This window comes from Pelmatolapia mariae, linkage group LG10_11 (assembly GCF_036321145.2).
Source record: "Pelmatolapia mariae isolate MD_Pm_ZW linkage group LG10_11, Pm_UMD_F_2, whole genome shotgun sequence".
NCBI lineage: Eukaryota > Metazoa > Chordata > Actinopteri > Cichliformes > Cichlidae > Pelmatolapia > Pelmatolapia mariae.
The window spans coordinates 40,042,479-40,055,769 of record NC_086236.1 but is presented as its reverse complement, the minus strand read 5'-3'; the positions used below and the strand labels follow the sequence as shown (position 1 = coordinate 40,055,769).

The window sequence follows — 13,291 nt, the reverse complement described above, 5'->3', positions numbered from 1 at the left end:
GGGACGAGCTTTGGCTTTTCACTCTAAATTCATCAGTTAGGGTAAATTATTAAATACCCCTCACCAAAAAAACCAAAAAAGGATGCACAGTCAGAATATCATCCACTATTGAATTAAGTCTTTATTCAGCAAAAGGACTATAGTGTTGATTATTCTGGGGTTTACATTAGAATCAGAATCAGAAGACTTTATTTATCCCCAAGGGGCAATTAACAAACAACAGAGCAGCATAACGTTGAAGATAAGGACAATAAGAACAGGCAATAAGAGTGAACTATTATTTAGCATTATTAAATTACTAGCTTATTAGAAAATATTAGAAAAACAACCAATAAAACCAGCTCTGTAACAGCTGCATTTGTAGTTATTGAGGTAATTTTTTCAAAGCAGTGCCTAACATCAGAGGTGGAAGATAAATAAAATCAAATTAATGTTAACGACAAAAACAATTTTATAAAGTTAACAGTCTGTTTACGGTCTCAGGGCAAACAGTTTCCTAAAGTTGTTTCATTCCAAATAAAGTCTTTTTTTTTGCCCTTGCAGTTCTTCTGTAGGTTTTTCCATTTCGGTATACAAAAACTAGGAGTTCAGCTGAAATACTGAGCAGAGAGTAGATACGTTTGTAAGAGTTACTGCTGCACTTTACTGTACATCACATTGCCAACTTTACAGTAACCCTTTATGTATTTGCTTTAGACTTTCAGCACTGGGAGCTACAGAGCTGAACTCATATTCAAATAAAGAGATAAAGAGTCTTTATCCTGCTAATAATCAGAGGTAATGTTTGCTAACCTACATGTTTATAAAATAAGTGTTGTGGTCACAGACATGGGAGGTTTAAAGGCCAGATATTTAATTAATCCAGGTTACCCACAATTTCAATGTACACGCCAATAAAGGGCAATTCTATTCTATTCTATTCTGTACAGTTACATATTTTGTGATGGCTCCAGCATTTATGCTGGCCTGTTTCATACTGTCACCATCCCTGCAGCAGCAGTATATGATGATCTAGCAGCTCTTTAACAGAAAGCAAAGCAGTAAAGCTGCAATCATACCAGATACTCAACACTCCTCAATCTTTCCAACTTGATGAATTCCAGATGTTATAACACTTCAACATACATTGGTTAAAATTGTCAACCAAACTGACCAGACTTGACCTCTTCACACTGAACTATTTAGGCCTTCAGTATCATTAGGTTAGAAGTGCTTAACAGCTTGTTAGACCATTTATAGTAAAAACAACTAAACTCAAACATTTTTGGCTCAAAATAAAAATTTGTTGTTATTTATTAGGCAAATAAATTCAATTCACAGTTTTATTCCCAAATATTAGCCGTCACACTGGACTCCAGTGAGAAGATGGAAATGAATCAAGCATAAGATTCAAACAGCAAAACTCTTTATTTATTTATTCATTTATTTATTTATTTATTTTTTTTTTGTTCAGTAATAAAAGTAACTAAATGTAATTTGGCACCCTAATCAAAAAATTATAATGTGCTTTACTATTTTTTCTGTTTTTTTTCTGAATAACAACAATAATTATATTTTAGAATGAGAACTATAACTTTGATTCACTGGTGGATCAACCATTACAGAAACATAACAAAATATTCGGGTAATTATCAGGCCTACTGTGTCATAAACCTATACTGGGTGGTGGGCTAATAAATCTGTTAAGCATTATATTTGTATACCTATTTGGAAATCTTACAGCAGAAAGGATAATACTTTATTACTAGCAGAATTCATTTGAAATCTTGTAGTTTCTGAAACATGCTTGTTTAGCTTGTTGCTAAACTAAAATGCAATGTAATCCTACTGCAAAGTAGTTTGTTGATGAATATTAAACAGTTCAGAAATAAATGTGGTGACCAACCCCTTGCACTGCACCACTGTCCTTATACCTGCTATTAAAGAAGTGAAAACATTGTCAACACGTTTGTCTAATCACGTTCCCTTCCCTCAGTCCATAAGAAAACACTCTCAAAACAACTTCGGGGCTTCCTGCAGGTAGAACAACCTCTACACCAGAACACAGCATCTCTCTGCAATCTCGTTTCAGTTTATTCCTACCCACACGGCGCCCCTGTAGTGAACACCACACCTCGTTCTCCACTCATTGTCACACAGATACACAAAACCACCGTTATCCTCTCCCGCAGTCAGCCACCCACACCCAGTCACAAGGTGCCATTTTCTGGCGAGACGTTTCACCATGAATGTGTGTTTGCGTGCTTTATGCAGCGCACAACTGCATGCACAGACGTATGCATTAATGAATATGGGTGTAAAGAAGAGTTAATGCATTATCTCTGCTTTAGGATTCCTCGCTGCTCCTATGGAGGTGGGTTGGAAATCCCTTAGTTTAGCAACAATGTGCTTCAGCCACGCAGAAGCATGCAGAGGCAAAGACACAGCGCTCACATTCATCTTCCTAACCCACAGCCGGCCTGCCAGCAACAGAAGAAAAAAGTGCCAAGCAGGAGGCTCCAAAGGTATTTCTTCTTCACTTTGTGTCCACATGTTGTCACTTTTTTAGACATTCTGGTCTTTTATTATTTCTTTAGCCATCCATCACAATCAATACACCAGACAGCAGTGATTAGGGTGTGATAAGAGTTGTGGAATTGATGAGTTGGTGATTCTGGCAGTTGAAGCAGTAAACTTAAAAAAAGGAAAAGGCAAAAATGAAAAAAAAAAAAGAAAAACGTTTCAAGTCTGATTTCACTTCTGTCAACTTGTTTTATGAATGCAGTAATCTTTCTTACTGCCTTTGGACATCAGCTGTTAACCCACCTGATCTCTAGCTGGTAGGGATCAGCTACCAATGGATTCATCGGGCCAATGTAAATATAAACCATACAAGTTTATTACAGCTACTCACACTTGGTATTTTTCCATATACAAATACCCTACACTTCAACTGAAAGAAAATACAATTATCTGGAAAATACTCCTGGTTAAAAGTGGTAAGCACCTCTCAGTCCGCCCACAGACAGCAAGGAGAGATAAAACAGAGTCGTCACTGATAACGTTGGAGCGAACGTTTATGTATATTTTGTAACTAATTTTTCCCAGTGACAAACTGACAAACCTTTCTGGGTTGTAGTCTGCATCTGACTGTATGACAGCTGAAATCGGCTCAAGGCCATCTGTGCCCCTAAGCTGAGTAAATGATTTATGAGGAGTGTTTCATTATTGGTGAAAACCCCCATCCCCAACCTCCGAATCTTGGAGAACATCAAATAAGACTTTTTTGGGGGGAACAAAATGTAAACAGTTAATTTTATGGATATTTATGCAGCTGAAGGTTTTAGTCCAGAGAAGAAGACAGACTGATAAAGCTGACAAATGCACAAATCCACTTACTAATCCTTAGCAAAATGTCCCTCACGTTTCACCAGTGCAACCAACATTAGTAATTACTATGGTATTACCCAGTAGTGAGGAAGGACAGATTGATTTATGAACAGCTGGTTTAACATGATCAAGTGCACAAGTGACTGCAAGAGAGTTCGAGTTGCAATAGTTACATCAGTACACACTAGCATTGTAACAAAACACGTGCCTTGAAGCAGATCCATCCACAGTAATGGTTTTTGATGAATTCTAAGAAGAAATGCAACTTTTGAATAATTCATTTGCAGATCTAGCATAACATTGCGTGGATAAACTGATGAATTTTGTATTAAGATGTTCTGTAATATTGATTTCAGACCTGAACATTTTCAGTTGGGTTACACTGTGACTGAGCCACCTCTCTGTGTCTTGGTGCAGAGTGCTTTCCATCTGTGACACCGTGTCCTTGTTTGGTTATTTTTCAAGCCTTTCTGCTTTATTAAATATTTCACGCTTGAAAATTGAAAAGCTGAAAGTGAGAGTGCATGATGTGCAACCAAGGTCACGACTCAGATGATCACATGGCATCACAGAGGACTTGCCTTTGTTGTCCTTCCCTTCAGTTAACTTTATTGGGCACTTCTGGCACTTTCTCAAATGTGTCTCTTTTGTTCAAATTGAGTCATGTGCTTTCTCATCTCTTCACATCGCTCCAATACATCCTTTAATCACTCACTGCCTCCCCTGCTGTCCACTGAGGGCTAACAAATGAATCCTTTCACACTGCCACCACACATGCACAACCACTTATTGGAGTTCTACCAAAATGGAATTTCAGGGACAATATCACTGCAGTGAAGCTACCGACAGGCATCATTTTTGTTGCAAAACCTTTAACTTTGACCGTTTGAATATTACAACATTCCAAAAATAGCCCTGAAGTCATCAGTCCTCTCATCTTAAAGGTTGAGGATTTCTCACATAGTGCAGAAGCAGCAAGTTTCCTATGTGTAAAACACAGACTCCTAACTGTTCTTGTGTTAAGACATTTAGATTTCAGAATAACATTTTCTCTCTAAACTGAGGAAGCTCATACCTCATACCAATATTCATGGTCACAGGGAAAGTGAGACTCTCTCAGATTGACATCCTTTCTACTCTGGATCAAAAGGTCACATCCCAGTCACTACAGTTTAAGAGCTTTCTATTAATGATAGTGTTGACATAGTAAAGTGATTGCTAGAGGTCATCCACACTCATTTGTCATCGAGTTTGAACAGAAGGAACTATCGATGGGAGTTGAATGCACAAATAAAAAGAGGCATCAATAGCACTCGCTTCTGCAATTTCCTTGTTAATCTTTTCTTTAAACATCTTTAAAACGATCATTAATCACACCTTTTTTTTATTATAGCCTCTTTCAAATGAGACTAACAGCATACATATGACAAAAAACAAAACAGTCCCAGTGAAAGCCCAGTACAGTCGGATGGGCGGCTCACAGTCCATTAATCTCACAGTTCCTGCATCTGATCCACACCATAGAGGGTGGCGTCAAGATGACAAAAACATTCATTAATGCATCTTTTCATTTTGAAACCACTGAATTGCAGCCCACATCTGGAGCAGATTTGGTGATTTATGGTTGTTTCCCCCTGTTCAAATGTAGTCAACCAAATCAAGCTTTGAATGCAGGACAAAGGCTAGGACGATGAAAAATAAGGAGAGAAAAATGGCCGCATACACATCCACAAAAAGAGCCTGGATAAGAATGACTACATAAACGATTTTGTAAATGGCGTAGAGAAAGTTTCCAGATTAAAACTAACATCGTTATAATCTGCAGTGATGCAATAATATATATTTGGTGGCATTGCTTTGTTCTGATAATGCCCCACCTTCTCATATGCATACATAGAAAGCCAATGTCAGGGAGGGAGCAGCAACACAGAGCAGAGCAGCCATCAGTAACACCAGACACAATGACAGATACAGCATGAAAGGTGAGGGAAGTTGCAAAATGACTTCATAAGCAGCTGCTTAAAAAGGGTGTCCTATATAAAACTGGATGTGTAGAAAGGTGACCGCTGAGCCACCTTTTCCTAAATAAAAGTCTTACACACCTGCCAAATAAAACATCAATTCCAAAAAAGTTAGGACTGTATGCAAAATGTAAATCGAAGTAGAGTGTAGAGTTTGCACATCTCGGAAACCCATATTCTATTCAACACATATACAGCAGATTGGGCTGAAGGAAAACATTTTGCCCAACCTGTTGTTTAGCTCATTTCAGCGCCTGGACTCTTCTGCTATGAATCAGTGATGCAGACTTTTGAATTGAGCACTGAAAACAACACAGGATCTATGTTTTCCAAAAACAGGATTTAAAATTTGATTTGTCCTTTGCACACAGAGATTCCTCCAGATTTTCATAATCAAAGTCAACACAATTTTACATTACTGTTAGTATGAACAGAATTATGAAATTGTTCCACAAACTGTTTTAGATACAGTTTGTTGAAATTCATTGCAACAAACTGCATGTGTTCAACTGTAGTGAAATATCTATTAAATTTAATTCGTTGTCTTTACTGCAGAGAAACTCTCCCTCTCAGAGATGCTCTTTTTGCTATTGACCTGTTGCCAGTTAACCTAATTGACAAGAAGATTTTCCATCAGCTTTTTTCTTTTTAATATCACTTATTTTTCCAGTCTTTTGTGCCAACTATTTTCAGACAGGTTGCTGTCATATTTTTCAAGACACAGTTAAATATCCCAGTTTAAACATTTCATATTTTTTGTATTTTCTATTGTGATGATAACATGGGTTTATAAGCTATGCTGATTAGTGCATTATCTTTTGGTTTATATTTCAAACCCAAATTTTTAGGAATCGCTGTTGTGTGAAGATCGATAACTACTTTTTTTTTTTTAAAAAGAACATGGTTACACCTCAGGGCCTTTTATGTCTCAAGTATAAGGCCAAAAAACCTTGTTCTTTTGAAATAAAATAAAAGTCTGTCTTCATATCATCAAGCCACAGTCGGATTTGGAAAAAGTAAACTGGACAGAAAGATTCTTAGTCAATAAACAAGCTCCTGGAACTTGTCCTTAAAACTCTGTCCTTAAAATGCAAAAGTGAAACGCAAAAATTGCTAGCTCCGTGAGCTTCCTGCTGCCCTCTTCATTAGTGTGATACACTTTGCCAACTTCTACAGTTGTGTTTTAATAAGAGTTTGCTGCCTCCAGGGCAGTAAGGGTTAAAATTGGGTAAGATTATTCTTACTTATACTAAATTTAACTTCAAGGCAATCATCATTTGCATCTGTATCGGAATACAAACCTCCCCTGATGAAAATCTGATGAATTCCACACCCACCTTCTGCCTTCTGCTTAACTACACAATAAATAAGCTATTTCCTGCAGTACCACTAAACAGTAACTCTGCGAGGTAAAATGCAATGTGCAATGTGGGATTATGTTTTGACTGCGAACAGCACACACTGAGATTGTACAGCTACCCATAGGAGGCAGCAGATAACAGCTCTCAAACATTGCAAAGAGTGGGCTTTGCATAAACTTTTAAATTGCAAGAATTAAAGGATTACAAGCTACCAGGACAATCAGATAAGTTCCCTTTTTCTTTGTAGTTTTACTTTGGTGACCTTTTATGCTTATGGCTGTATGAGGACAAGGAAATGCTTCAGAACCCTCTATAAGAAGCCAAACTCCTCATCTAGGATCCATCAGCTAGACATGAGCAGAGCTTGTGTGCTGCTGGACAGGACCTTCCATACACCTGCAGAGAGGGAGTGAAGGAAGCTGGAACACAGATTATAATCTAGGAAGTCTTTGGTTACTGAAGGTCCTGAGACTACAAAGGTCCAGCTGCAAACAACATTTATCCTAATCAAGCCTCGTCCATCTCAAATATCTCACCTCTCAGCTCACCTGTCAGCCTCTATACTTTCCTTTATCCTCCCCTAACCCCTCTCTCTCTCATCTCTATATCTATTGTCTTTCCTTCATCCATCATTCACAGCCATCACCCCCCTGGTCCCCTCTTTGCTGCGCAGTTGGCCATAACCATCTGACAGTCCGACCTTTTCACACAGAATCTATTACATCTCCCCAGCCACTCTTTATCTTCATCTTCCAATTCACTCTACCAGTCACCAATCCAACCAAATATTCACAGACTGCTTGCCTCCTCCATTTGAGGTCTCACACGGTTCCAATGTCACTCTTTCACTCTGAACATAGGATTATCATCTATGAGATGCTTTGCCAGGATGGGCTGAAGCAAACAGGGAGAAAAGCCGTAATGTGTCCTTCTTTATCGCCACAGAAGCCAACAGTGGATGTTATATTTCTTTTTTATTTTTCACACCTTAAGGCACAAACAGCCCACACCCCACTGATGAGCACCATAAGCAGGATTATATAAGGATGATAACTAGCGAAGAGGAGGCTGGAGCGGCAAGGGGATATTAGCTGCTTCGGAGACTGGAGGAGGATAAGGCACGAGATACCCACCGCAACATCTTCTCTGCTTGGTTGGCTTCCCACGACTGGCTCAGTATCAGCCCACTATCAGCCTGGGGAGGGAAAGATGGGGAGGCAGCAATGGTGGCTCAGAGGAGAAGTGGGAGGAGGACGGCCAAGGAAATAAGGCCACAGGCTGATTAGGGAAAGTAAGTGAGGGAACAGAGAAAAAAGAGAGATAGATGGAGGAAAGGTTAGGGGGTTGAAATGGAGGGGGTGAGAAATGTTCCATCCCTCTGGCCATAGTCCTGATGAAGCCGGGATAGAGATGTCAGGCCACATCCTGTCTGCTGGGGGAAAGGGGGGGAGGGGGGGGGGGGGGCTGGGTTCAAGCAGCAGACAATTACACTTCAAGCCACAGGCCCTCAGCCAGCCCAATACATTTTTGTCTTTCTCTCCATCTCTCTTCCTCTTTGCTCCCCCTCCCCCCAGCTCTGGGTATCCTCAAAGCTATCCAGTATCAGCACCACTTGATTCTCCTCTGTTCCCAAAAGCTTCCCGGAGGCCGATCAAATGTCTCTTTCTGGACCGCAGAAGGATGAAATATGGTGCAAGGTCACAGATCTTGCTTACATCAGATGACACCTTAAACCTTCCATTTGCCTCTTTCTCCCTTCTATAGCCAGTGCACTCGAGGACAATTGTTCTCACTTTTCACAAATAATAAACATTTTCTCCAGCTTGATTGCCACTGAAGATGTCATTTTGATGTCATTCTCCATTACTTTGGAGGGAGCACCATGTTAAACACCACCGATGACCTACTGAGGTTCAGCCATAACACAGACCAATCTAGTGCAAATAGTTTCTTGAAAGCATTCCTTGTTTCTCCTCATTTTACAGGAAGGCAGGGATTTTTTGGGAAGAGATGCAGTTGATATTTTAACAATGTATCAATGGCAATCAAATACTTTTAGCAAAGTTAAACAACCGTGAACGCATTTCTACTTACCATTTATCTCAACATCTTTTCCACTCTCTTTCACACTGGGTAAACAGTTTTCAAGATAAACTCCATTGTGATAGCAGCTATCACCCTCACTCAGTAGTGGTGGCTGGTCCCAGCATAAACATGGAGTCTGCATGATGCCACAGGGTCTGTTGGATGTACTGGAGGTTAAACAGTCCTCAAGCCACTGGCACAGCATCTGACAGGCTGCCATGCTAGGGTTGCGCTTCCCCACCACCAGATACTCTGTCTTGAAATCTCCATTTCCCTCTGTGATTGCCATACCAGCCCTAGGATGTCCTTTCCTCATTTGTAGGAACTGTTTCCCAGCCTCCAGGAAGGCCACAGGCGCAGATGTATCACAAAGCCTCACAACTTCATCAAAACTCTCCATGCCCAGGTAGGTGCGTGTAGTCTCCAGGAAGGAATCATACTGGAATGTGCGAAGCTGCTGCGCCATACAGTGCTGAGTGGGTTTAGTCACTTTGATGAAGATTGTGTAGCGTCGTGGATCGGGGTTCTGTAGGGTCCAGGAACAAGGCACGGCGGGAAACACTGAAGAAGACAGGAAAAAGCCAAAAAAGCGGCTTTGGACTAATGTGGAACACGAATCAGACTCTGGGCCAGAGGGGGCTGCATGACAACAACCCCTCATCAGCAGAAAAAGGGCAATATGCAAGAATAGCACTGGGAGTGGCCACCTTGCCTGGCCAGGAACCAGAAGAAGAATGCTTGTCATGGTGTGTGGATGAATAGAAGGAGACACCTCTCTCTGACTGTGGATGAGTCAACTTCCAGCTCAGTGTGGTGAGGAAAGAAGAAGGAAGAGGAGGGGGAGTATAGATTCTTTCAAAAAGGCAGTAACTGGCCCATGGCTGCGTCAGTCGACCCCGAGAGTCACAGGAACCTGCAAAAAGAGAAAGGACAAGATATAAATCTGATCACACAATGGTACTGGATTATACTTATTCTGTTTATCTGCATGATGAGAAATCTCACTCAGCTATTATTGTTTATGCTGCAAAATGAGAACGACTGTGGTGACTTGGGCTCTGTAGAGAAACAAGAAGACGAACAGCAGCAGATGGAAGGAGGGAAGCTGTGATTTAGTTTAAGTTTTTCTTCATTATGTGAGTTCAAATTGGTCTCCTCCTGAGAGACAACTGTTTTCCTCACATGTCTGCTCCCATATTTCATCCGGCAGCACATTAATTTGTCCAATTATAAGACTATTAATTACAAAAAAGGCAACACCTGCAGTCATTCATTAATCCACTTTATCAGGGCCCAGCAACAGACAGAAATGCTATGATCACTACTTGTACTTGTGTTTGCTTATTAAAGCCAGAACAATTACCTTATGTATTGCTGTCTGAGACACTTTGGAGTGTATTTCACTTTTGACCCATTTCTTCTTTTAAACTCTTTTCTCTCTCTCTCTCTTTTTTTTTTTTACATTATATGAAGGACTGCGTTTCACTGAGTAGCTTTGCTGCTTTTAGTAGTTAAAGATCAGTACCACCATATTGAAATGCTGTGATGTGGAAAACAGCTTTAGAATGGTAAACAGCATCAGTCAAATTTACATTGCTTTATTCCTCTTGTAGTGAAAATTAAATCGTTTCAGCTGAGTAAACAAATTAACTTCAAACGGGTGCTTTATAGGAAATTGTTGAATCCATTGTTTAAGGTGTTCAATGAAAAACAAAAGGCAGAATGTTCAAGGGAGATCTGAACAAAGAAACAACACAATAATGTGAAGACATGACGAAAACAGGTTCAACTGATAGAAGTTTGAAGAAAGTGATAGAAATGTGTTCGGCAACCTTCAAGTGTAAGTTGTAAAAACTTTCATATACATTTCACGGTATTTTGTATTCTAGCAGTCAAAAGGAAAGCAGTTGCTGTTTGTCATAAACCCCCAGACTGACCCAGTTGTCAGCAAATTTTCAAAATTTTATTATAAAAATTATAAAAAGAAAAGGCAACACTATTGGCAATTGTCTGCTTTCTGAAACACAATGAATATAAATCTATTGTGGTATTTTTGTGGCAATAGTTTAGATCCATGGAAAATGACAAATTTTTCTTTTTTCTTACATTTTATTTTGCCTCTATATCACCAAAGTGGATTTTAAATCAAATGTCAATATGCAATTAAACAGCAAACCTTCAACTTTAATTCAAGGGGTTTAACAAAAGTCATGTATTAAGGGTTTAGGAATTAAAGCTATTTTTAAAGATGGTCCTCCATTTTCAGAGCTTCAACAGTAACTGGACAAATGAACATAGATTGGCATGTAAGGATTGGTTTAAATGGATGAAAATCCTTGGCAATGACTGCCTGAAGTCTGGAAATCATGGACATCACCAAATGCTGTTTCCTCCCTTGAGATGTTCTGCCAGGTCCTCACTGAAGCCGCTTTTAGTTGCTGCTGCTTGTTTGTGGGTTTCAGTTTTGTCATCAGTAACTGAAAAGCACGCTCTGCTTGACTGAGATCGTGTGACTGAGAAACTCTTGGGTTGCTTTTGTTGTTTTCTTTGGGTCGTAATGCATTTGCACTATAAAATGCCATCTGATTTGTCTGAACTTCAGCAGAAAGTGTAACCCTGCAGAATTCATCCCACTACTTCTATCAGCAGTTGCATAGCACTGTTCCATTGGCAGCCATGAATGCCCATGCCCATAAGATTACCTGTTAAACATGGTGGAGGCAATGCGTAATGCTTTGGCTCAATATCTGTTCTTTTCCTTCTCCATACTTCTCTCTATCATTCTGGCACAAGTGCATCTTGGTTTTATCTGTTCAAACATTTTATTTCAAAGCTGGGTGACTCCGTTCAGATGTTTTGTGCCAAAATCTGCGCTGGCCCTGGTGTTCTTGAGTGTAGCTGGCATTTTGCGCCTTGTCTGGATGCATACATAGCAGTTGCAAAATCACAGACTTAAGACAATGAGACTGATGCAGAGTATGAAAAAAAATGTCTTTGAAAAGCCGAATAATACCAAAATAAAGAACATTATTAAAACCAATTTCTCAGATGTAAATTCAAACAACAACAAGGTAAATATGGCACTATAAATTGATAGCAGGCACAACTGGATCTCTGTCGTGGACCTCAATATGGATTTCACACAGGGAGATCCTGACAGCAATTTTGTTTAGTGTAGCCAAGGAAACTAGCACAATGTGAAACCTGTGCCTGATTAATCAAAATGACCTGTGTGTGTCTGCGTTTGTCTATAGGGAGGCTTGAAGTGGGATAGCATTAAAGATACAATAAGCTGTTGGGACTCAATAAAGATGAGCTATTATAACAAATGAAACACAATCTAAACAGAAAATTTAGAAAGCGGTCTGTAGTGTCTCTACAGAATGGAGTTTCATTTCCAAGCAATGTTAATTAAGCAAACCATAATCAAACTATACAGCTGGCATTGTCAAACAAGAGCATTTTTTCTTTGACGATAAAAATGAAGCCACTCCAAACAGCTTTGGAACTTCACAGATCTCAGATCACTGTAGTAAATAAATGATGAAGATGATGATTTGTACAGAAGAAAAATAAATGCTTTTATATTTCATGGTGTATTTTAAATGCTTTGCGTAGCAACTTTATAGCTGCCCATTAAATTAGGAAAGATACCATAAGCTGATTTAACCACACAAAATGACCACATTCCCTAACAAGTAGGCATTTCTCCAAATCCTGAAATAGCAGGAATTTCTGTATATTAACAGCATATGAACACCCTTAAAAACTTTATCTTGCTAATCATTGTTTATCCGTGGCTACTGCAATCTGTATTCTTGGATTGTCACTCATGACATACTGGACTTTCCTACATTTGTCAGCATTCCTTTAAACAGAACATTTGAGATAAGTTTTTTCAAAGTTGAGTTCAAGGGTGTAAATTAAAAAAAAAAAAAACCTCTGCTATGGCAAAATATCAATCTTTAAAATTACTGAAGATTTATTATTAGTAATTGGGGTTCTTTTTTAGCCTTTTTATGGATGTTAAAAGATTTATAACTAAATGGTGCTCCTCTGGTGCAGTGATTCTTCTAGTCTCCTTTCATCTTGCTGTTCCTCACACCTTGTCCTGTTTCACCTTGTTTTTTCCCATCTCAGTCTGGTGGCTCTCTAATTTCACCAACCTCTTTCACTAGACAAACCTGACACGAGTGTATTAAATCAACGTTTAACGGAGGATAAAGACCTGGTATTGACAGCTCCACCTCTTCTTTCTCCAACCCCTCTTTCACCCACCTATATTTCCAACTCCTCCTGCTCTTAACTTGCGATGAACAAATCTTATTACCCAATGCACAGCTGCCTGTTCATGTCAAAACTCCCCTCATTACTGACACCCTGCCATTTCTTCAAACCCCAGCCCTGGCACACACACAGACCCCATACTGTCACATATCGATCTTTGTGTTTGAA

General features: G+C 39.4%; 1 protein-coding gene across 8 annotated transcripts in view; it reads right to left on the bottom strand.

The window, feature by feature from the left end:
* Positions 1–13,291, bottom strand: part of adgrb1a (adhesion G protein-coupled receptor B1a) — a 197,634-nt gene that overhangs the window by 137,727 nt on the left and 46,616 nt on the right. For all 8 annotated transcript variants that reach the window (XM_063488506.1, XM_063488504.1, XM_063488511.1 and 5 more), the window contains exon 2: positions 8,846–9,749. In XM_063488506.1, coding sequence (XP_063344576.1) covers positions 8,846–9,581 — 736 coding nt within the window. In that variant the 5' untranslated portion in view covers positions 9,582–9,749. The remainder of the gene's footprint in view (positions 1–8,845; positions 9,750–13,291) is intronic.